Source organism: Buteo buteo, chromosome 1 (assembly GCF_964188355.1).
Source record: "Buteo buteo chromosome 1, bButBut1.hap1.1, whole genome shotgun sequence".
Lineage (NCBI taxonomy): Eukaryota > Metazoa > Chordata > Aves > Accipitriformes > Accipitridae > Buteo > Buteo buteo.
Genome location: NC_134171.1, coordinates 69,669,565 through 69,694,432, shown reverse-complemented (window position 1 = coordinate 69,694,432; position 24,868 = coordinate 69,669,565). Strand labels below are relative to the sequence as shown.

The 24,868-nt window shown below is 41.6% G+C and overlaps 1 protein-coding gene across 6 annotated transcripts in view; it reads right to left on the bottom strand.

The window, feature by feature from the left end:
- Positions 1-23,245, bottom strand: part of SLC10A7 (solute carrier family 10 member 7) — a 157,213-nt gene extending 133,968 nt beyond the window's left edge. For 4 of the 6 annotated variants that reach the window (XR_012651569.1, XM_075035240.1, XM_075035250.1 and 1 more), the window contains exons 1-4: positions 23,043-23,245; positions 19,154-19,236; positions 12,549-12,685; positions 7,803-7,878 (exon numbers count right to left, since the gene is read on the bottom strand). Coding sequence is in view for 3 of the 6 variants with exons in the window: in XM_075035240.1 (XP_074891341.1) it covers positions 7,803-7,878; positions 12,549-12,685; positions 19,154-19,236; positions 23,043-23,142 (396 nt within the window). In the remaining 3 variants the exon portion in view is untranslated. The remainder of the gene's footprint in view (positions 1-7,802; positions 7,879-12,548; positions 12,686-19,153; positions 19,237-23,042) is intronic. The other 2 variants (XR_012651571.1, XR_012651573.1) reach the window with 1 other exon arrangement.
- Between the last annotated feature and the right edge of the window lie 1,623 nt (positions 23,246-24,868).

The following is a 24,868-nucleotide window of genomic DNA, read 5'->3' as shown; positions in this document are numbered from 1 at the left end:
GAAGCTGAATTTTAGGGGGGCAGTAGACCACACTCTCTGAACAAATCAGTAATATTTCTATTAAAATATTTGCAAACAGTTAAAAATGCTTGCTTTGCATAGGCAATGCATTTCATACAGCACTCTCTGCTAAATACAGGAAGCTCTTGCGCGCTATAATTTCACACTGAATTAACCTGCAGACCAAGACAAATACAAAACCACCTTGCTTTAAAAGGCCATTTTTGTCAAGCATGAGAGCAAGACTCTACTGTCCTGGCTTCTTTATGCCACAAACAGCTTTCAGGGTCACTGAATTTTGTCCCATAGCAGACAAAAAACTGATCTCCCCTGCCAAGCACTGAAAAACAGCAACAGCAAAGTCTCTGAAAACACTCTTGTTACAAAGTCAGATCTAGGACAGCCAGGCAAACACAGCTGTAAAAACACAAGGCTATGATGATTCGAGGTAGTTTCCAGCCACAGCCCAACCAGTTTAGCGTAACTTAAACAGGTAATTTTACAACTTTCTAGATAATGGCAGAGCTGCTACAAGCACCCCGGATTTGGAAAGGGTAAACGTGCACAAGGCTGCAAGTTCTGTGTCATACAACTTAGAGTACATAAAGTTGTTCAGTTAAGAGTTATAATACATTTTCTTGCACTTCCCTAATTTCTTACGCTCCCAGGAGTGTAGAAGAGGGGCTTTTTCCACTGGACACTTTATGAGCCATATGAAAGACCCTGAGTTAGAGGTACTGGCAACCAGGGCCAAAATTAAGTCTTTTGTCACAAGTCTAACTCAACCCCTGACACCTTAGGTTAGTAAATCAGCTGCTTTTCAAAGGTGTTGGGAGAATCTGAAACTTCGTACAAACTAAGGAGTTTCGAGGTGAAGTGCTCGAATATGAGGATTTCAGAAACCTCACTGTTAGCCTGAATTTGCTTCCACTGAATTAAGAGCAGAGCTGAATACCTTTGAAAATCCTTTCCATTCTGAACAGTTTTAGTAGTGGATCTGTATTAGAACTACTAGTGATAAACGAAAGGAGAACAATGAGGGAGGGGAAAAAAAACCAGAAGATTCCACAATTGCTTTGGGTTATAGAAGACTTGAGAAGACTATGAGGAACTCTAGAGCTATCTAATGGAGCTGCGTGACTGGGACACATTATAGTGATGAAATTCATATTGTAAGTAATAATTTGGGCTACTCCTATGCATTGATGGATATAAAATGCACTCACCACTCAGGGAAGGAAAAAACCCTAAGTGTCAATAAATAGTTCAATAAAAACCATCTGCTCAAAGCACAGTAATGATAAAAGAAAAGTAAACTCTTAGGATACATAAAAAATTACACTGTAATACTAGAATAGAGTGGGTGAATTTAATAGCACAACAGCTCCTATGTACATACAAGGCTTATGCTGACACAGTTAATTTTTTATATTTGTACATGTGAAGTACAGGCATCTTCCCTAAATTTGTCCTCTGACACTCACATACATTTCCCAGCCACTTCAGTGTAGTATCTAACGGTAGAATTAGTTACATTTTCATTTAGAACTATTTAATCTGTGTGGGCAGACAAAATTTATTACTTAAGAAATAAACAAAAAATTCATTATAGTTTTTTGTCTTTTACAGTATCAAATTTAAAAACAATAGAATGAAATGACCCTTTCATAAACAAAACCCCAAAAAATGAATATTTTAAGTGCAATTTGGAAATCAAATTTTAGACAACACTACTGTAAATTTTGACTTCTATTTAGAGAAGAAAAAACTATTATAGAAGACAACTAAACATCATGACACATACAGTTTATTTGAAGATCTTAAATGATTTTGTTTCATAATGTACATGTGTTACCTTCCAAGGGTAAACACTCTTGGTACACTGGTGCATCAGTGTATGAATCACAAACCATTGGAGCTTGTACTTCTTTTTATTCATTTTATTTTGTTTTTTAAAAGGTTAATGTACATGTATACACAGTTCAAAGAACTTCAGATATTTTTAGAGAAATCAATATCTTTCCTGTGACTTTACAGTAGCATTAGGGTTCACTTCTTGGGTTTTTTTTTACTTTAAAAAAAACCCACCACTCACAAACAGAGGAATTTTCCAGTGTACTCATATGCTCTTTAGAATACCAGTTAAAACTACTGCATATAATTTGTTGTCAACATGTTACTACTCTCCCTTGATTTTCTTCCAGAAAGGCTAGCTGTGGACCTTGCAAATTTATATTTGTTTTTATGTTCTACAGCTGCTTCAAAAAACAAATCTAAAAATCAATACTAGAACTCTTTCTTTACTTTATATCTTATTTCCTAAGTACCTTTCTAGCTTTCTTCATTATAGTCTATTTTATATCTCAAAATCTTGTCTTGCATACGCAACACCTTGTTTTACAAAAAGCATAGCAGATCCACACAGAAGTTGCAAAAAAAAAAGGCACCTTGATTAAGAGGTTTTGTACAAGCTACAGCTTAACTGAACAAAAAAAACCTCAGTGGTTTTGTTGTGTATGAGACAGCAAAATAGCCAAAGTATTCTTCAATAAAATGAACTGTCTGCCACGATTTATCTGTACAATTCCATCACAGCTCTTGCCTGTTATGTTACACTTTTCAAAAATATGTCATTAAGCTGCCATAAAAGTCATTGCAAATTGTTTTTTCTCCCAAACTGATAATAGACTTATAGATCTAATTTTCAATCTCTTTTCTTCATTACTTCAATTCTTAAGGAGAGTACATTTGCTGTCTGAATACTTTATAGTAATATCTGGCATCTCTACCACATTTCTGTCTGAGGATCTCTGAGCTTTTAATAGGTTTGTCTTTACAGCACCTTGAAATGCTGACATATTTATTTGTCTCCCTCTTGCAAAAATGGATAGTTAGAAGCAGACTTTTAAAGAAATGGGGTTTATAATTTCACTAAAAAACTATAAGACTTTTCAAAAAAAGACACAAAAAAGACTTCCGTGCTATCAGATGCTATAAAGTCATTAAAATCCTGACCCTTCACAGCTCAACAAGAGTAAAGAACAAAACCAAGACCTTCTGTTTTTCATTCCAATTTTTTTAACATAGGCTGTTCTCTTCAGAAATCAAGAGACTTCCTAAGCGTTACTGATGACAGAAACAATTAAGTAATTGAGAAAATATCATCAAACTAAAATTTAGATTTTGATTTCTCATGGTGATCCCTCCTTACTTTTTGCCAGCATACATATGAACATTTTTTTGTTCATATAGGGCTTCACATGCATCAAATTAAATTCAGTACTTGAAACTGGCTTTGCTAATGAACTAAATGTATTTGCAGCAAAAGCAAGGAATAGGCTGTTTTAGAAAGTTGTTTGCAGGGTTAATGAAAGTAACATCATATAGGAAGATATCACAAGAGGAATGATGGAAAATCAGGGTGAAGAGGGAGAAGCAGAGAGAAGAAATAACAGTTGAAAGACAGGTGAGAGAACAAACCACAGATCATACAGAGACCTGGGAGAGGAGTTGAAGAAACCCAAGAATGGGCCACAGAGTCAATAGGTGTGAATTTGTAGCCCTACTAGACACGTTGTATTTCTGCTCATCACATTAGGAACAGCTACTTCCACCAAAACAAAAGCTAGAATAGCCATAAATCATCTTCCTCTCCTCCAAAAGCCAAGATTTTCAGAAAGCAGAGAGTTTTCCTCCCCACTGCTTACACCTCTCATTTGCCAACACCTCTCTGGATAGAATGATACTAGCTCCTAGCTAGTCTGAATTATATAGGCAGGTCTTTGGACAGGAATTTTAGTCTCCACCACATCTCTACCAATAACCACAGGTATCTTACAATGGCGCATATCAGACATTTTCAGAAGATGGTACCTGTATCACTACTAGTACACAAGTTATTCTGAAGCAGTACAGAAACACTGTCTTGTACAGCTGAACACCTCTGCTGCTGCCATTGCCATCAATGCCGATACGTAAGGAAATGAGATTTGAAAAGTCTGTCTTAAGTCTCATGTAATAAGCAGTACTGAGAGTGAACTAGTCACTCCATTATTTTCTTTGCAGCTAGAATCTTTTGTTCTTCCACTCTGCTAATGCCAACACTGGATTTCTCCTCCATTGACTACAGCAAAAAAATCCAATACACCTATAAAATCTGCTACTGGTTTTCAGTTTGATTATCTCCATGCTGTCCTTCCATTTCTTTCTTATGAAGCTACAGAGATCTTTTCCCCCCTATGACTTGTGAAGAAGGCTCTTTGCAGTCCCCTAAAACAAGCCACCACATGCATCAGAGCTAAGTGAAGATGTTAATTTTCACCCTCAAATACCAAAAGACTTGGAAGCCTTTTGGCTTCTAAATATAATGCTTTTCCCCATCATAATGGCACAGCTACAGCAAGCAAAGGTGCTAACTGGCTTGATTGTCTTCCCTTATTAAGGGAAGGATACTACTGACAAAAGGCTTTTGGTAAAGATTTATTTCCTCTGGAATGCCCCAACCATCAAAACCAGCCCCCACCTGCTCATCTACCAGGCATACTGCAAAGTAATACAAATGGCTAACGTGGTAGAGTTTGGCAGGCATACCTAACAACTGCTAAGATGAGAAATTTGAAAGCAGTATGGATGACAAGGCTGGTGATCAAACGATGTATAGGAAGAAGGAAGATTTATTTTTGCTTTGGACAATTTTACATTTGCACTCTTGAGTAACTGTTCAGCTGTTATATTTGTATACACAGATCAAGAGGACTTAACGCTTAGACACACTTTTTTGATATACCATGTGTTTGAACCATGAGGAAAACAAACACTGGTAGATTGTATAGTTGCTATTAAACACTGACAGTCATATAATAAAGATTTTTATAGCTTACCTAGGTTTCTAAGTACAATCCCAGAACACCAACTTTTTCAACAATGAGCACAGTTTAATCAGAATTCTTTGTATCAGCTTTGGTGACCACACCTTACTTAGCCAACCAAAGCAGAACATTTTATTTTGTGCCCACGGGCATGTATGAATTAAAAAAAACCAGATCCTTGTAAGATTAACAAAAATGTATTCCTTTTATCATCTCACAACCAAATTTTCCAACTGATATGCAGCAAAATCCCCCATCCAAGTAGCTTCTAATGATGTAGACTCTCTTTCTAAGCACTTGACCAAATACTTAATCACCCTGTCCCAGAACAATAAAATATAGCTCTTACATAAGGCTTTTCAGCACTGATCTTCAAACACTTCACAAAGTTGCCATTATCCATTACTGCTAACCCCAGAGACACCATACCCCACTCTGGTTTACCCAACAGTTTAATGATGGAGCTAAAAATAGAATCCATGCTTCCTCATCCCCAAGCGAGTACTACTTCTACCATGCCATAGTGCCTGATATTCCGTTGAGAATAACCCAAGTCCAAACTGACATTCAACAGTCATTTCTACTTAGATAAAGAAAACCTAAACCCCTCTATACTGTCATAAAACAGTCAACTACCACAGCTCATGTGCTGTGTTTCAAGAAATCCAAAGAGGTCTTCAGAGCACTTATTGAGGGTGTGCCTGTACTCTACAGCAGCAGGACATGTCTCAGACTAATTAGCTCATGTGGAGCTTCCTCACTATATTGCTTCTGAGCAAGCTCATTTATCTTCATATTACATTATGCAGTGTAGATACACCCTCAGACAAATCAATTTCTCTAGGTAAGGGATACACGCTTGACGAGGCAAAAGCAGTTTAAGAGACATTATTATGAACAAATGCTCTCACAGTACAATCACTTATATTTCCAGTTGAATCCCTGGTTTAAATTCTTCATGTATCAGAACGGATTTAAATTAAAATGGGAAAAAATGCATTGTTCTGCTTGTGTCAGAAAGAGAAATATATCAATAACAGCTTAGGTGAAACTTGGCAAGGAGAAATGCGAGAGGGTCTTCTCCCCTAGCATGAGGGATGCGATTTGCTGTTCTTCAGAAGAAAAATTAACAACAGTCTGCACAATAAAGAAGCATCAAATTCCAAAAAAAATGTTTGCATTGGAAACTTGGTCAAGTTTAGCAATAAATTTGCCACACACTTTGTCTACACTGAGCGTGTTTAAAGGGTGTTTCTCTTTTGCATACTTTCCTAGAGCCTGACTGAGAACTCTCAATTCCCAAGACCCAATTCTTGATTCACTCTGTCTCCACTGTCAGCAACTATCTGTAAAAATCACTAACAAGGTATGCATTTTTACATTCCTCCAACACCAGTATGGTGCAGAAGAATTAAAAGGTCCAAGCTTACTTTGTCAGTGATTTATACAATTACTTACACAAGCCTCACATGGTAGAAGGTTTCTGTTTTTCAGCTGGTATGAAATACACACACCCCTACCACCCCAGAAGAATACTGCCATAAAAAAGTGAACTCTAATGGTCAAGAAACTAAAGTACCTCTCACACTCCTGCACACAAATGCTATATGCTACTGCCTTCAACTAACCAATCACACCTTATTTTTTTCCAGAGGATCTTTTCCTTGTTCTAAGGATAGGACAGACAGTGCTAACACTGAATGAGCACTTACTCAATACTTCATTTCATCCTCGCTGTTCACTATGTGGCATCTTTGTATAGTTTACAGCACCTACATCTAGAATCCTAAGTAGAAAACTTCTCATTTCTCTGTTGATCACTATTATGTACCCAAATGATTTCCTTATACCAATTACTCCACAGCACCTCCAACAGACAATTTTATGATTCTTGTTTTCAGGTAGCAAACTGGGAGACAGTGATGTGCATCAGGATTGCCTGTAATTAGAGACACTTGACTTGAGATGCTTTGGGTCTCTCTTCAGAGGATAGAGCAATTAAACAGCACTTTGTCAGTACAAAGTACAACTTCAATCTATTTCAGTGCTATCATGTGTTTTCAAAGCTGACATTAATCGGTCCCAAGAGTCTGAACTCAGAAAATGAGAAGTACACAACTAATGGCCATATTTAAAAAATGTGGTTGAAGTGACTCACCCAACCTCACGCAGGAGCTCCACGGCTGAATTAAGATTTGGCTCTAACCCTCCAGAAGAGCATTCCAACAGCCCTAGCTTTAAAACCAATCTCTTTTATGGTTATTCTCTCCTTTCCTCACCTACTAGGTCTCATTCACCTTCAGCAGTTATGAAGTATCTAAAGGGAACAACCTCATTAATTAGCACACCTGGATTAATTTCCTAAACGCTGTCTACCCAGTTTTCCTGAAAATAGCAAGTGTTTTGTGGATAAAGAAAGTGTCTGAAATGGCATCAGCATATGCCATTTTAAGGCAGAAATATAATGTGACCAAACCGAGTTTGCACAAACAACTTCAACTCTGGCTTTTCCTATCTTTTGAAAACTGTCAACTCCTACCATTGGGCCTCTTAATTCTAAACACCATCCAAACAATCCCTGCAAGGGCAGATCTTCAACACAAAGCTAACAGTCTATGAGATAACCAGTACACAGCATGCAAACATTATACAGTTACGAATTACAGTGCAGCAACAAGCAGAAATCTCCTAACAATAATTTCTATCACCTCAGAAAACTGAGCTTCTTCCAGTTTGACCAATACCAGCAGATGACATATCACTATTTCCTTTGTTTGACACCAACACAATACCCAAGCTTTAATTCTAGAATTTTTTACAAAGCACAATAGCATCACACTGCAGTCAGTGTTTTGCAACATAAGTTCATCATGAGTAAATATTTGTTTGAATTTCTGTTTAAAAAAAGCATTCAAAAGCAAAATGAAAACTCACCTCATTTCCACCAACAGCTTTGGTTAAAATTACTGCAGAAGACACAGGAGGTGGCATGCAGCCTACTGTCTGCAAGCTGAAAACAATAAAAACAAATGTTACATTCCTCACATGAGGCAAACACTATGCAACCTAAAACCTTAAAATACCAAATAGCTGAGTAGAAACAATCATCTTATCATCTGCGCAACCCAATCAGTTTGCATTACAGTTACAGCCCTGCACCAGCTGGCAGGGTTTCTATGCCATCTCTTACCAATCACCACAGTGAAGAGTCATGTCACCATTTAAAAACTCAAACACTTAACCTCTCTGTGACTCCATTTCCCCACCTGTAGTACTGATCTACCATTCTCAAAGAGATCTACACATCTATCACAAAGATAACTGCATCAAGTGTCCTGACATAGTAAAGTTTGTAGTGTGTTGTGAGATACCTGTAGCTATTTGGAGAAAATGAAAATAAGGATGTAAACTCCTATTTCCTTGAAAAAGCCATTCAGTGATAAAAACATTCACTGCTAAGTAGAAGAGTAAGAAGAACCATGCTCACTATTTCAAGTTCCCACTACACTGTTTTTCATCAATGCCTACCAAAAAAAAAAAAGCAAAACCCCAAACCAAACAAAAAAACCCACAGTTAAGGTTTTTATTTCCTGAACACTAAAAGTCCATCAAATGTTTAGTTTTTATGCACATCTTCACTTCCTGGTAAAAATCACCTGACTTCCATTAATCAAAACATCAAAAGCTTTCTCCTACATTTTAGAAGTCTAAAATACACTATTATTATTATCTGTCATTTTTTCCATTTTTTGTGTGCAAAATTATCGATGTATATAGTAAATGTTGTTGCAAAGTAAGAAAAAAAGTGGTGAGCTCTCCTTTGTTTTCAAAGGCAGTCCACAAAAACTGGTTATTACAAAAATTAGTTGTATCAAATGTGTATTTAGAAACAACAAGAACATACCACAATAGATTACAATTAAATGTGGGGCTAAGTAAAATAGGGCTTCTGAAGAAAAAGTGTGTTGACTTAGAAGGAACAGTAAGGCATGGAATAAAATAGTCTGCGAAATCCCCAAAAGCCTGGAATCTACATATGTTTTCAAGTATTGGAACTTGAGACAGTATTCTAGTTCAGAACAATCAATTACTAGTGGTGAACTACTTCACACTTGTAACTGTGTTAGTCCACCCCCGAGAAACGCAGTGTCAAAAAGCTGTAGCAAACAGAAGTATTAAATCCAAACAATAGGGAGCATATTACAGTGCAATTGATATGCTGCAAATATACAAAAAGCTTAAATAGAAGAAACAGGTAAATGACAATGACAGTATTCAGTTTGTCAGCTACAGACACTGTGGAAAAGGAAAGAGGCAACCAATGTAAGCATTATATAAATCCAATCACAAAGTGCCAAGCACCACCTTGGAAGTATATAGTACCTTTAGCTTACAGTGAAGTAAGCTATGGAAGCAGAGGGTTGTCAGCACTTAGCAGGGTAAGCTCATATTGAAAAGAAAAGAAATACAGGAAAAAGAAATGGTGTGGAAAAGTTTGGAAATATATACAAAAATATACAGCAGACAAACACATGGCGATTCTGATGTCCATCCCCTACATCGGTCATGATACTGTTATCTCTCTTCTATGTGGTCTCTTGGCAGCCAGCTCCTTGAACTTCTCACCTGCACTAATAAGGGGTGGATTAAGTTCAAAGTTATCCAAGAGGTATGAAATGTGTGCAGGGCCATTCATCTCAGCTGGCAGGTATTTTCCACACTATAAGGGAAAGGTTTAATAATACAATCTCTGTGAAGCCTCACAAATTTAAAATAATACATTTGGAATTAAAAAAAAAAATCACTATCAAGCTATGGTTTTAAATATTCTTCATATGAAAATATTAATCTACAAAAAATGGTACACACTAAATGGAAATACTTTTAATCAGGTGTGTTGAAACATGTACCTGCGAACTTTTTCCTTTGTGTCAATTTTGTATCAACTACACACAATACTACCAATACACAAACAAATTCCTCTAAAGGCCAGCAGACTACTACAGATAACAGCCAACAAACTGAAAAGTCCCACTTCTTCAGGCCATGCTGTAAACATTAACATCGGGGGTCCAAACATTTACTAAGAGCGATAAATAATACCTGTTCTGCTGATACATTACAGACAACCGAGTAGCAGGGTCCAAAGTCACATATTTTAGATTTGGAACTACCAAGGCCGTATCTTGTACCAGGTCTTTGCATCTTGTGCCTTACCAGCTGTGCTGTAAACACTATACGCTAAGAGTGGCAGAAGAGGTGAATCTGTGCAAACATTAATAACCTGCTTCATGCTTCTTTTCAAAGGGATGCTGTCAATGCAAAACCTAGTCAGTTAAGAAAAATTAACTTAAAAGATGCTTGGGATGATGTCAGTTTCTCCTCTATTTTATATATTTCAAAATAATTGCAAAGCAACAAACCTCCTAATATCATCCCAGACAGAGGCAGGGGGGGAAACAAACAAACAAACAACTGTAGAAACACAGATGAAAAGCTGGTACCGTCTGTACCTGCCTCTCAACATTTACAGCAAACCAGACCATTATAGAGGATGGGAGAATCTACCATTCATTCTGAAGCAAGACGGGAAATTAACTGTGGGCTTGACTGTGCCCTTTAGGCATAACTTTGTGTAGAGAGTAACCGAGAACTACAGTCCCCTGGGAAGCCACCCTGCCAAAGGGTGCTGCATGCCCTTGGGAGCACATGCCTATTTTTCCAGGCCTTTGTAAGGACTATCAACTAGCTCCCACTACAAGCTGTGCTAAACATGTGTGATGGTGATCAGTGTTTCTAGGGAATAAAAACTACAGCTGTGGGGCATTAGGATGAACTTCTGGTTACACAGAGCAGCCAAGGCACAGGCAGTTCCTCACATTGGCTCCTCACCCTCCTTTCACATACCCTTATAGGGACATGCAAGTACCTGGTTTAAAATGTGTTATCCCAGAATCAGGGGAGAGCTCAGTATCTCTGCACCTGCATAGCTCCCATCAGGCTCCCTTTGCAGTGAATGCCTTCAGAGCCACACAATGGCTGCTGCTCTAAGCGTGTCCTGAACAGCAGTATTTATCAAGAAAGCTCTCTTTCAAAAAACAACAAAAAACCCCAAACAAACAAAAAACCAAAACCACCTTCATTAAACTCCTCAATCTGACCATTCGTTGAATGAAGTCTCAATACAACAGAGTTATTGCACTAAAAGATAAAACACAGACAAAACAGAAACAGTACTCAAGGAACAGGGGCTTGCAAGGCAGCTTGAAACATACAGAAGTATACTAGCTCACTGGTAAAACTCAGACACACCTTCGTGAAAAACGAGGCTCACACACATGTGGTTTTAGACACAGTTTCACAGGTGTGTGGGTATATACATACACATATACTAGTGCATCTAACAAATCAAGTCTCCTCAACACCAAGAACCAAAGTGGCATAAGAGTCATAGGAAAGAAGGGATGAGAAGTGCTGCAAGGAGCAAAACCCACAAAAATCTCTCGCACCTTTCACTTCAGAAACTGAGACTCCCAAGGATTAGGTGGGAATTTTGGCTCACTGTGGAAAATCATATCTCTGTTCTAGCCGAGAAAAAACTTCCCAATGATTTTACTTTAAAGAATAACCTTTACTATGAATAGCCAAATGCAAACAGACATTGTATAGCAACCTTGTTATTTCTTTGATGTACTAATACTGTTAAGCTAAACAGTGCTAACTTTCAAATGACGTCATCTCAATTTCACCTTCTTAGTATCATTTGGACCACTTCACACTTGGTGGAACACCTGGAGAGCCTCTTAAAAACAAAAAAAAATGCTCTTCCAGGTTTAGGCCTTGTAAAAACATAAACATGAGCAGTTTTATCATTAAACTTTTAAGACAGGGAACTCTCACCAAGCAATGTTCCATCAAGCAGTAAGAAACAATGGGGATTTTTTAAGTAGTTTTCTAAAATAATTTATTTTTGCACTCCAATATGCCAGTATAGCTGCATGGTGCTAGGTATTGACCTTTGATTCTGAAAAAAGCTTTTTATTTTGGGGGATTTTTCATAACATCTATCACTACCGCACCATCAACGCAGTTTTGGAAGCATACATTGGCAGAGCACACCAAAGATGTAAAACATATTGTTTTCATGGTAACTTAGCTTCTGCTTACCTCAAAGTTCTCCTCCTACAAAAACTTTACTGGGTTTTTCAGGTGGATTTTTTTTTCCCATAAATTAGCTAGGAGCAGGTACTGAACGCCAGTGTGGACACATGCAAGAGATACTCAATACAGACTGTTTAAAAACAGAACAGAACACCAGTACATGGCACACACAGTATTTATTCACCGGCTTAAGTTTTTCCTTCAGCATTCCTTTTCTTTCCTCCCCATCCTCCTTGAGACCCAGCACAGCACTTCAGCTGTGTTTTGTGAAATAGAAAGCTAACCTGTTGCAAGCTCCCTACATGTGAAACTAACTGACCAGACTTTCTAAGAATGAGACCAGGCTCCTGAAAGGATAATCTTGTGCATGTTCTGTATTTTTGACAGCAAAATGCTGAAGCATAAAAACAACCAGCAAAATCTGTTCACAATACAAGTCTTAAAACACCCATTGCAGGATAAGCAGCCCTTTAAGAAGACAGCTACAAATATATTTCAGTCCATTATGCTTAAACATACCCTTTTAAAAGCCATTCATTTATAGGTGTGATTGATAATAGCTGTAGAAAGAGCCATATTGCTGTTGGGAAGAACACAAGTGTAAAAATCTGGACAAAAAGGTGTAGTTTCACATGCATCAAAGCACTTGTCAGCTCCTGCAAAAGAAAAAGAAGAGAGGAAGTTGCAGTCATAACAGCTGAAGTAAGATCGCGTTTGTGCTTTTAAAACTAGGATCATCTTTATAATACAAAGAGAGTGCATGTCAAAAAGGCACCTTTAGGGATCATCTGATCTCCTCTTTAATAATGAAGTATATCCAGACAACATCAAAGCTCTGTCTGCTCCTGGGCATTTCTCCAAAAGAATTGTCCACCACTTCAATAATAGTGTAGCTCTCATAACAGTAGCTTTTCAGCAGGCAGCCTTAGCACTTTGTCACTGCTTCAAAACCTGTGTTAACTATGCTGACGGCCTGTTTACTTTATTGACTGCTGATATCAAGAGGAAGGGAAACTTGTAGTGTCCACATGATTTCACGTTTCTCTAGTCTAAAGAGAGCCACAAACTGTGATTCTCATTTATACCATGAAAAAGGGATGTTTACATTACAAAGAGTCATCATTTGTCATGGGGTTTTTTAAGGAAAGACTAACAAACATAAAAAGCAAAGTAATCTGTAGCAGATTTTGGTTATTTATTGTATCAACAGATAAGAAATTTATAGAAAAATATTAGGCTGATGAAGAATAGCAAAGAAAGAATACCAAGACCATAACAAGCTAAGCCATAAAATTCAGAGAAATAAAGTGCAAAACACTGCTGGAGACTGAGGGGGAAAAAAAAAATAAATTAATTTTAAATAGTGTAAGAGCACTCCAGAGAGGTGATCAAGTATCCTTACTCCAATAAACTCTTCAGTTAGCTGTGTCTGCTTCTGTCTTTTCGGGCACTCCAAAGATCTTCTACACAGTTTTTGAGTACAAGGAAAAAGCCTTGTACATTTCAGCTCATGTCAACTCTCATAGATTGAGAAGAAAAATTCCCTTTCCTCTCTCTCAAAATAACTTGCACTCTTTTCAAGTAAACAATGCAACAGGAAAAGAACTGATGGCACTTTTATTCAAAACCTAATTTGCTAGGAATCTCCAGCTATGTGACATGCCAGATGCATTTAAAAAAAAAAAAGGAACAATATAAAAAAGTATATTTCCATGTACAGTAATGCAGCAGCCAATCTTCAGATGCCACCCTCTCTCAGCTTCAAAACAGTTGAACATTTATGAAACAATCAAATATTGCATTTTTTGACCATCCAAACGCACACTGATGTAATTATACATCTGGAAGTACTAGCAATTCAGCACCGTGTCCTTGTTACTTATTTCTCTTAATAAAATTATCTCCCAAATTTGAGTTAGGGGGAAAAAACCTTCCACGAAAAAATACAAATCTGTTCATATCCTATTTTTAAAGTTATACAAAATACGGACTTGAAACGTAGATCTTGATCCAGTTTTACCAAGAAAGTATCATTACATTCAGTGCTTGGTTAACTGGATGAAACAACTTTTTTTTTAAACAAAAAAGCTCTTAAGCAGGCTAGTATGACCCTGCATGAAAAAAACCAGGCCTTCTTCACACATAACCTGTCACAGCACCTACGGCACTATGAATAGCTTCACCGTAGTACTATTTCATGTCATCTCAAAAAGAAAGCAAAAAAAAAATGTCTAGTAGTAGAAACACATCCTGTGTGGGAAGAAAAGATACCTGGAAATACCTATATAAAAGTGTACGTTTTAGAAGTAAATAATACAATTGAGAAAAACCAAAGCAAGTGACTTCTTTCAGCAAAGCTGCTAATTCCTCCTTCTTTACTGCCAAGTCACCTGCAGCCCCAGATTTCCTAGTGGACCAATCTATGCAGGCACACCCAATCTAGGCATCATCACACATACAGCAGTGCCCTTTTAATTTAATATTTTTACAATTAGAAAACACCTTAAAAACCGCTGATTTGAAGAAAACTGCGTGATACTTTCAAAAGCAAAATCTGAGACAAAAACTTGGGAAAGACTGGTTAGAGCTTCCAGGGAGCAAGGAAGGCGATTACAACACAGCCAACTTAACACATGAAGGAATGCTGTATTAGTGGAACAGGTCTTTGCAGATCCAAATTACCAGTCTTTAAAATGTCTCTAGTGATTGCCTTTTAGAATAGTTATTCCTTAGACTGTATCATCACAGAACAGAGGCAAAAGCCTTCCCCCTCTTAAGCAATCTACAAGGCCTTGTCCCAAAATACATCTGTCACTGAAGCCCTCAGAAAAGCAGAAGTCTCAGAAAAGTTACTGGAAGCTGCTAGTTATGATTGTTTCTGCACACCAGGTAGAACAGGTTACCTTGTCTTTCCCAGTATTTGAGACCCTTTAGAGAGCTTATCCTAGCCTCTCGCTGGTCAGTGTGGGTCCCTGTTGCCATCCAGCCGTGTTTAGATGGTTATAGCTGGACTCTCTGGGCAAATACCCACACAGAGCAAACAGTATTTTCAGTGGCTTGCCAAATTCCTCATTGAAATGGATAACTCAAGCATGTGATTTAATTTCTGGGGCCCTACAGGAGGCATTTGCTTTAAAAGAGCAAGCTATCCAGTCACTGAAAACTGAAAGAGCATTATATTAAGGTGGAATCAAATGTTCTTGCCATTACTGCACACAGACTGTTCCTAAAAATGTAAGAGGACCTCAGTCACCTATAGATTTGAAAATGTAAAAAGGCCATGCACAGACAGGCTCTCCCTGAATGCTGCCAATTATTCTGTAAAATGCTTTCTGAATGTATGTTAGCAAATTTTTTTGAGCATGCACCTTCATAGCAGATAAAACCAGAAGTGTAACCTTAAAAAAGCATCAGCTATTTCTGTTGTCAGTGTGCTGGCTTTGGCTGGGATAGAGTTAATTTTCTTCATAGTAGCTAGTATGAGGCTATGTTTTGGATTCGTGCTGAAAGCAGTGTTGATAACACAGGGTTGTTTAGTTATGGGTAAGACCACGCTGGAGCAGGTATATCTCTAAAGGCATTGTGGCCCACGGAGAAGGTCACGCTGGAACAGGCGCACCTCAAAGTGACTGTGGCTGTGGATAATTCTGTGCCGCAGCAGGTATACCCCTGGAGACACCGTGGGTCATAGATAAGGCTCCACGTGGAGCAGGTACACCCCGAAGGGACTGCAGCCTGTGGATAAGTCCAATCCGGAACAGAGGCAAGCGGAGGAGTTCACTGCAATGTTAAACCCGGTGGTCCGGTTCAAAGGGACCAGGGGTGGAGATTGTAATGGAAATACCTTTAAATTGTTATAACCCTGGATTTGAGTTGCATGTTGTAAGAATTACTACAGCAGGAACCACCCAAACCAATGGAGGTCAAGCCTTACAAGAAGCAGTGCAAGTGCAGCAGTGACCTGACCTGAGCTGGCTTTGGTGCCCAATAACTCCACACAGCACACCACCTCTCCTGTCCTGAGCAACCACCATAACAGACGGAGCCCAAAGTCATGGACTAAATCAACTCTACAGACATTTTATAGGGATGGCACACAGACTAAGGGAATGATACCTGTGTGTATATATCAAGAGACAGGAAAGGTGGTGGTGATTAATTGGGATGTACTGGATAGTGTGGGACCTGAGCATGGCATAAATGGTATGGAACAAGGGGTGGAGAATGTGCTGGTTTTGGCTGGGATAGAGTCAATTTTCTTCACAGTAGCTGGTATGAGGCTATGTTTTGGATTTGTCCTGGAAACAGTGTTGATAACCCAGGGATGTTTTAGTTATTGCTAAGCAGTGCTTACACAAAGCCAAGGGCTTTTCTGCTCCTCACCCCACACCACCAGCAAGCCGGCTGGGGGGTCACAAGGAGTTGGGAGGGGACACAGCTGGGACAGCTGACCCCAACTGACCAAAAAGATGTTCCAGACCATATGACGTCATGCTCAGCATATAAAGCTGGGAGAGGAAGGAAGGGGGGACAATTGGAGTGATGGCATTTGTCTTCCCAAGTAACCGTGATGGAGCCCTGCTTTCCTGGAGATGGCTGAACACCTGCCTGCCAGTGGGAAATGGTGAATGAATTCCTTGTTTTGCTTTGCTAGCGCATGCAGGTTTTGCTTTACTTTTTAAACTGTCTTTATATCAACCCACGAATTTTCTCACTTTTACCCTTCTGACTCTCTCCCCAGGGGGGAGTGAGGGAGTGGCTGTGTGGGGCTTAGTTGCCAGCTGGGGTTAAACCACGACAGTCAGATTTATCAGAAGGCCTCCATTAACACTTACACAACTTTTTATCATTTCATAATGCATACCAAACACTGGTTTCAATCTAACTAATGTATTATCCAAGGTAGAACAGCCAACACACAGGTCAAGAACTAATAAAGACAAAAGCAGAAACTATCTACTTTGCAATCCAATAAAAAGATATATTAACTAATAATACCAACTTTAGGTTGTGTCTCAATTACATTATTATTTATAATTGTATTATATATAATTATATTATTACTTATTTATAATTAAAACATGCCCTGAAGTATTTTAATAAAATCATGACCTGGCCTCCTAACATATTTAAGAATTGTTTTTAACATACATTTTAGAAAGTAATAGCACAAGGTACAATAAGTGGAATGTTTTTCTTCCTCTTTATCTTCTACTCCCATGGCACAAATTCAAAAAAGGCTTAGCTTCTTGATGGAACATAAAGCTGGATGTACAGCACCTGTCCTAGCTGATGCTTCCAAAACAATCTGAAATCAGCTACCTGGACATAAACATCAGTTCCTGTAAAAGCTTCATTTACATCATTATACTGCTTTTGGAACCACAGATGAAAAGAAGTTATGCAAGTTCAAAGTAGGGCATGACACATTGCTCAGGAACCTGTCAGCCATGTCACCTTAACTGGAAAAAATTAGACGTACAGTAGCATTGAGAATCTAATCAAGACTTTGATAATGCTACTGATTTCACTCTCACTCACAACTGCTTTACAAATATAAAGCTTCAAGGATACAAACTACTGAAAGGGAAAGAAGTTTCACATTTTTTCTCTGCATGCAAAGATTCCTAACCCTGAAAGCAGAAAACTCCACTCCATTAGTACTACTCAGGCATGGTGTTTCGAGTCCTCTTCTCTGTGGAAGAAAGTGCCTCTCCGCAGCCTATTTCCATTAGGATTAATTACTGTCCCAGGCAAACAGATAACATGGTGCGTCCCCATAAGACCACAAGGCTCTAAATAGCTACTACAGAATTGACTCAAGTTACTCACTTCACTTATACTGTGTCCCAGCAGAACTAGAAGCCCTAGGGCCAGAACCGCCAGCAGACACAGGAGAGGGCTGCCATCAATTCATACACCACCTCCATTTGAAACTTTATCACTATAACCACAATACAGGTATAGAAACTTTTTTTTCTGTTGAATGCACGCTGTTCATCCAAATCCCAGTTTTCCCAGAAGATAACTGGACAGTATCATGATGATTCTTTTAGGCATTAGTATCACACAACATATGAATGACATCATCTGTCAGCCCAGCCAACAGCGTAAAAGGAATCAAGACACCAGACTAGCAGATACAGGCAGTGTTTCACTTCAACTCTGGCTGCTCCTTCTCTTCTTGGCACATAGCCCTCATTTCCTTTCTCCATGGCACCTTTACACATCATTAACAGGTTCTCCCCTTCATCTCTCCTTACTCCCAGATTGTTCCTCTTTAAAAAACGTGACGCAAAATTTGAAACGAGTCTCAGTGTCTGTGATACGCAGCAGAGCATAGGCACTTCAAGTTCACCTGTCCACAACTAAATACCATAGGAAAAGATTGCCAAGACTTTGTACCTGTATATTGGCCTTGCATCTGCAGAGGAACCCTTTTGTGTTGATACTAGCTGCTGTCCTGTGCCTACCCAGTGTGGTAACTTAGAGCCACCAGATCTTTGCTTGCATCAATCCTGTAGTGACTAGCCTAAACAGTTTTACTTAGAGAGCACACCAGCAGGTGAGATGAAGGAGAGAGGCACAGAGAGCTCACACCTCTTCGTGTCCTACAGAGGCATGGAGACTCCACGTAGCCCCTCTCTGCCTAGTTCCCTACAAAGTTCTACCCTAGGATTTGCAGTTTTCTGGCCTGTATCTCAACTGAACAGTGGGGAAGCCAAGGTGCAGAAGGGGTGGCAGAAGGCAGGTGCTAGCGTGCTCCTAGGTGTCACTCTGATTTGGGTTTAGGACACATCCAGGGCGTAGATCCAGTCTCAAAATTGCGCTCAGCGCTTCCATTTAGTCAAAGCCCTGCAAAGTCAAGCAACCCACCCTCTATGGATGGGTGAAATTTATTCACACTGTCCTTCTCATCGTGTTCATTACTTTGTGAAGAGTTTTCTGAAATCAGTGAGGGGTTATTTCATAAACGTCTAATATTTATCTTCTCTTGTTAGCCATTCTCCCAGCATCAACAACAGCATAGTAATTAAATATTCCAATTGCATTCAAACCTGATCAAAAGCAACACAAAACTTTTTAAAGCAAAACAAGAATGAAGCAATGAGAAATTACAGTACCTCAGTTTTTAAGGAGAGTCCACTGTTAAAGAATATAGCTGAAACAGCAATGTAAGTTATGGTAATTTCTGGTTTCAAGGGTCCTAAAAAATACAGACATAGAGAACAAAGTGAAATACAGTCAAAGAGATAATGAAATGCATATATTACATCAAAGTAAATGAGAATACTTAGAAAAATACCTGGAGACAATTGAATCATTAAAGCCTCTAATAAAAAGAATAGGGTTTCTATTAAGTTACAGAAAGCATGCTGTTCATTCTTAAATAAAAGCAAACCGGTGAGTGGAGAGTGAGGTATGATGTCATACAAATTTGGCATCCGTGATTACAGGCCACGGGGAACCAACAGGTAAATTCTGGAAACGTGAAAACAGGGAATTTTTCACAGTTCTGTCATCAGAGTATCCCTACAGTACCAGCAAACTCAAACTCTACACTCAAATAAAAATATTAGCTGCTCCCCCCACAGGTCCATTGATATCATCCACACATCTACCTCTCACTTCTTCCTCCACAACACACACACCTATCTGCTGCCCGCACAGAGAAAACAAAATCGTACCTTGCAATGATTTCCTTGGGGCAATACAATTCTGCATTATTCCCCCACAACAGGGCTGTGGCAAAATGGTTCATTCCAGCCCCACAGTAACACATTGCAGACACACTGCTGCAGTGAGATCAGCAAGGGCAGATGCCTGCACCTCCAAGGATTCCACTATATTAAAGGCTTACATTTGTATATATTTATATAGTTTTTTCAGGGAGATTAAAATAAAATACTTTTTACACTCCTATAAAAATGATGAATTCTCTTAATACACTTTGCCTTCAGAGGCCACCAAGCACAAAATGTATATACTCATTTTTTCACAAGCATTCAACCAGTTATTATATCAGAAATAAAATATTAGCAGTCTACTTAGGACCAAAGTAATATCCTAACTCTGCAAGTGACAGTAAGTCGTCACGAGCAAAACTGCAGCAGCAAACAAGCAAGCCTTTACTCGACACTCCAGAAGAGAAGGTCCTTTCTGCTCTCTCAGATGAATGATACATTGATGGTCACACCAGAGCAAAGTCAATGATCCTTAAATTAGAGGGATTTGATCATACACTGAGTCTAATCAAATTTGCATCTCAAGTCATTTAAACCCAAATCCTACTCTCAGAGAGGACTCTGATGATGAGACACTGAAACCATGTGTGTTAAATACAAAAAATAAACCAAACAACCTATATGAAGTATAAGGTAAAAATAAGCCAGGAAATGCAAGAGTTAAAGTTGCAACAAAGCACATGGCTAGTTGCAAAACTATGGCATGTTAACTGAATGGGGGGGGGAACGGGGGACGGACGGACAACAAAAAACAACAAACAGAAAAATTACATAAATATATATAGTTATAGAGAAAACTATATTTTATATATATAATTATATAATTTTCCTAATATTTTAGAAGATTAGAGCATATATGTACATGCACATACACACTGGGCAGACAGGCAGTGCGTTAGTCTGGCTAAGGTAGGGGTTCTTCCAGGACTCAGTTTTTCTGTTTTAGGGTTTTTCACTGGGCTGCCTGAACTCCTTTACACAGGAGAAACCTCTACCACTAGAGCAACCACACGTTCACTGGAGCACAGGGAACTCTGGTCAGAACAGATCCCCTTCATCTCTTGTGCAAAAGACTGGTCAGGAAACCTCTTTTCACAAAGGAACTAAATAGGCTCATTCATCAAATAGGAAAACACACAAAAAGGGCTTGGCTTATGCCCTGAAGGTGGTAACAGCACAAATCTTTGTTATTTGTGGCACAATGTTCCACTGGTATGGACGCTGGACCATCCACCCTATTCAGTAAGGCCCTGCAAATTACAGTGCATGGTTTTTTCAGCTGGAAGATGACAAACTAAGGTTTTATCATATGTTGATATTTCCCACCACCCACCTCTTTTTTTTTCTGGTTTTAAAATGAGCACTGAGATCATGTAGCTTCAGAAGGATACCACTTTGGGGAACACAAGCTCACAAGTTTCAATCAATGCTTACAAGATTTTTCAAGCAAGTTGTCCCAGGAACAATACCATGTCAAAGCTTGACATCTCTTTGCAGCAGGATAATTAAATGAAGTGCTCCATCATAGTGCTTCCATGCAGGAAGTAAGCTGAGGAAAAATTATCTCATATTCTACTTAAAAGGATCTCCCACATTGCTGCTAATAATCACCATGACAATCAAACCAGAAAGGGACAAACCACCTGATACTATCAATTTGAAGTTGTCTCTAAGGTCTGCTGAAGACACAGCATGGATCCTTCAAGAAGCTCCAAGTGGGCCCTATTCGCCTATGCAAAACAGCACGCAGATGTTAGAAGGGATCCTTGCACAGCAGGAATTTGCCTACCCTGAACTCCATGAAGTACGGGAGCCTTAGCTGCCACAGCAAGTGTTCAGAGCCATATTTTTTAAATCGCTTTCTTTTTCCCCAGAACCTAAGGGAGGGGGGAAAAGGTTGGCTCCTCAGTGAGAGGCTGTCTATCCTCAAATTTCAGCTCTGTTAAGAAAAAAAAAGAAAAAAAACAAACAAAAACCAAAACTATGCGTATAAAAGCATAAGTAGATTATTCCTCCCCTCCCATAACATGGAATTGCTAAAGGAATTCTGTTCAAGTGTTGTACATCCCTTTTCTTAAATCTTCAGAGATCAATTAGGAAAAAAAAAGATATAAAATTTAGTTTGTTCTTGAAAATTGTGAACATTTAGAACTGCAGTTACAATAGAAATTAACCAGAAGATGCTGCCAGCATTTACACTTAAAGATACACCACTGTTTATTTTAAAATAACACTGGCTATTTCCATCAGCTCTTGTTACAAGAAACATACAAGAGACCTCACTGCTTAGAAAAGGGCAGACCTTTCTTCCAATTTGTTTACTGTGAGCGTTTGACACCATTTTGCACAAAAACATTTTCACCGTTTTCCCTCATCTTTCATGAGGAAGTATGAGGGAACAAAAAAATAGTCTTTAAAATACAAGTGTGTTGCTATAAAGTAAAAAAACCACCTGGCTGAAATACAACACCTGAAATTTCAACACAGTACGCATTAAGCTACACCTCTAGAGAAGCTCACAGATGGCAGACATTCGTACACTGAACCGCAGTGACTTTATGCCCATCTCGGAGTTCCTGAAGTTATTACTTAGTTTAACAGGAGTACATTCAAAGTCAGCTGCTACCCGGTCTTCATTACTACCAACCCAAAAAGAGCAGGATATCGCTCAAGCAACTGGTATGGTGCCCAGCGAAGATACACGCAGGAATACACCTTGAAAAATACGTCGTGGGTACCTGAGAAGCAGGGACTGATCAAGGAGCAGAGAAAGGGACTTGCTGGAGGTGCAGGGACCACAGGAGGGGCCGGCGGCTTTCGGCTGTGCCCTACGCCCGGCAGCTTGCCCTCCTGCAGCCCCGGGGCAACCCGACTTTCAAAACTTTCTGAGCGGACGCCCTGACGGCCGAGGGGCACCCCAGCAAGTCTCAGCGCCCCCGGCAGCGAAGGGACCGGCACTCTCCGCCCGGGAGCCCCACAGAAAGGCCCGCAGACTCCCTCCCCTGCCTCCCCAGCCCAGCAGCGGGGCGGCCCGCTCCCCTCCCTGCCACCGGCACCGGGGCCCGCCGCGGGCAGCGCCGGGCCCGGCCCGCAACACCCAAAGGGGCCGTGGGGCGGGCGCCGCCGGGAGTTAACAAAGTACCCGCCGGGTCCCCCCCCCGCCAGAGCTCTCAGGCGGCGGCTCCGGGACCCCCCGCCGGCGCTCCCCCGCACGGCCCCGCACCGCCCGCCGAGCTGCCGGGGCAAACGGGGCAGGCGCCGGACTCACCCCCTTTGACGCCGACGGCGGGCTCTAGCCGCGCCGCCGCGATGACCAGCACGATCCCGAGGATGAACCACTCCTTCCGCAGGCGCTCCAGCAGCCCCATGGCGCGCCCCGCCGCTCCCCGCCGCCCGGCGCAGCACGGCGCAGCGCCGGGGCGGGGTGCAGCCCCACCGCCCGCCGGCAGGACCAGCCGGATCCGCTGACAGGAAAAGTCTCACCCACCGCCGCCATCACTACCACGCGCCTCCTAATAGACACGCAGCCGCCGCGCCGCCGCCCGCCCGCAGCGCCCGGTTGCCCGCAGCGCCCACCCGCCGCCGGCTTCGGCCGCCCACGCCCCGCGCTGCATCCCCGCGACGAGGCGGGGGCGGCGGCGGCCACGGCGGGTCGCGGCGGCGCGGCGTGAGGTGAAGTGAGGTGAGGTTGAGGTGAGGTGGGGAGGGGAGACGGGACGGCGGCGCCGCCGCCGTTGCTGGGCGGGCGGGGGGGCCGGGCCGGGGAGCGGTGCCCCCCAGAGCCGGTGGCGGCGGGCGGCGCGGCCCCTGCGGGCGCGGGGCTGGGCGGGCGAGCCGGGGTCAGCGGGCGGTGGGGGCGTGCGCGCCGTTTTGGTACATTACAACGCCTGCGTGACGCCCGGCGCTTGACGCGCGTGGAGGGCGGGCGGGCGGCGGGACGCGCGCGCCAGCGAGCGAGCTGGCGGTTGCGGCCGTTGGGCGCGCGTGGCGGGCGGGCCGGGCTGGAGGGAGGCGGGAGCGGGGGGCGATCACCCCCCGCCGCTCGCTTCCACCCGTGTGAGGCGGGGGTAGCGGGGCCGGGGCGGGAGGTGGGATATCTCCGTGGCGGCGGTTCAGCTGCGCGGGTCTGGGGCTGACAGGAGGCTGCTGGCAGTGAAAATACGGGCAGTTAAAATCCTGCAGCCCGTCCTGCGGGAAGCCAGGAGCTCCGGCCAGACGGCGGGTGTCGTGTCGCCCACGTTATCGCCTGGGTGTACGCACGCGGGCGCGCCTTGGCCCATCGAGGCGGCGAACGACGACGGGGTGGTTCGTCATCGCCTCTGAGTTCAGCCCGGTGCCACTTCGTTGCCGTAGGAAGGCGGCTGCCCATCCGGCCTGGGCAGACCCAAAGGCACCCGGCCTGCCCGCAGGAAGAGAAACGCCTGTCGCGACCTGCTGACATCGCCTGTCGCAGCGTGTGTGTCCCATGCCGCCGTGCGTGAGCGCCTGCCGAATGAGCCGGCTCCCAAACCAGAGACGATTCCCTCTGCGGAGGTCGGTGGGTTTATTTCAGTGTGAAATACATTTCCATTGAAACGGAGTGTCATAGAAACCTCATTCTGGCGCTCGACCTGCGCTTTCCATTTCCTATTCCCCTCTTGTCTCCGCTTCCCCGATGGATTCATTAGCCCAGCCTCTGCCCGGCCACGACCCCCTCGCTCTAAATCACATTAACAAGGAAATGATAAAGTATGAAACGCTCCGTCATCACAGCTGCTCACACCGGTGCTGCCATGGCCCCCTTGTTCTGGCGGGTTTCAAACACACAACAGTTCTGCTGTGTGATTTCTAAATATTTAGGTAAGTTTATGCTTCGCAGTCTCTGTGGATATATTCAGCCTTCAAAGAATAGCCCTGCCATACGCTTTCTGCTCTCTGCTACCCAGTAAATAAATGTTTATAGCTCAAAGCTCTGCTGTGATCTCAGCTAGTTCGGGAGGCATATATTGCCGTATGTCCTGTGAGGTTCACTTGTGTAAACACGTATACATCATAGCTGAATTTTTTTAATATGAAGGGAATGCACCTTCTCCCACCCACAAGGGGATCCAAAAC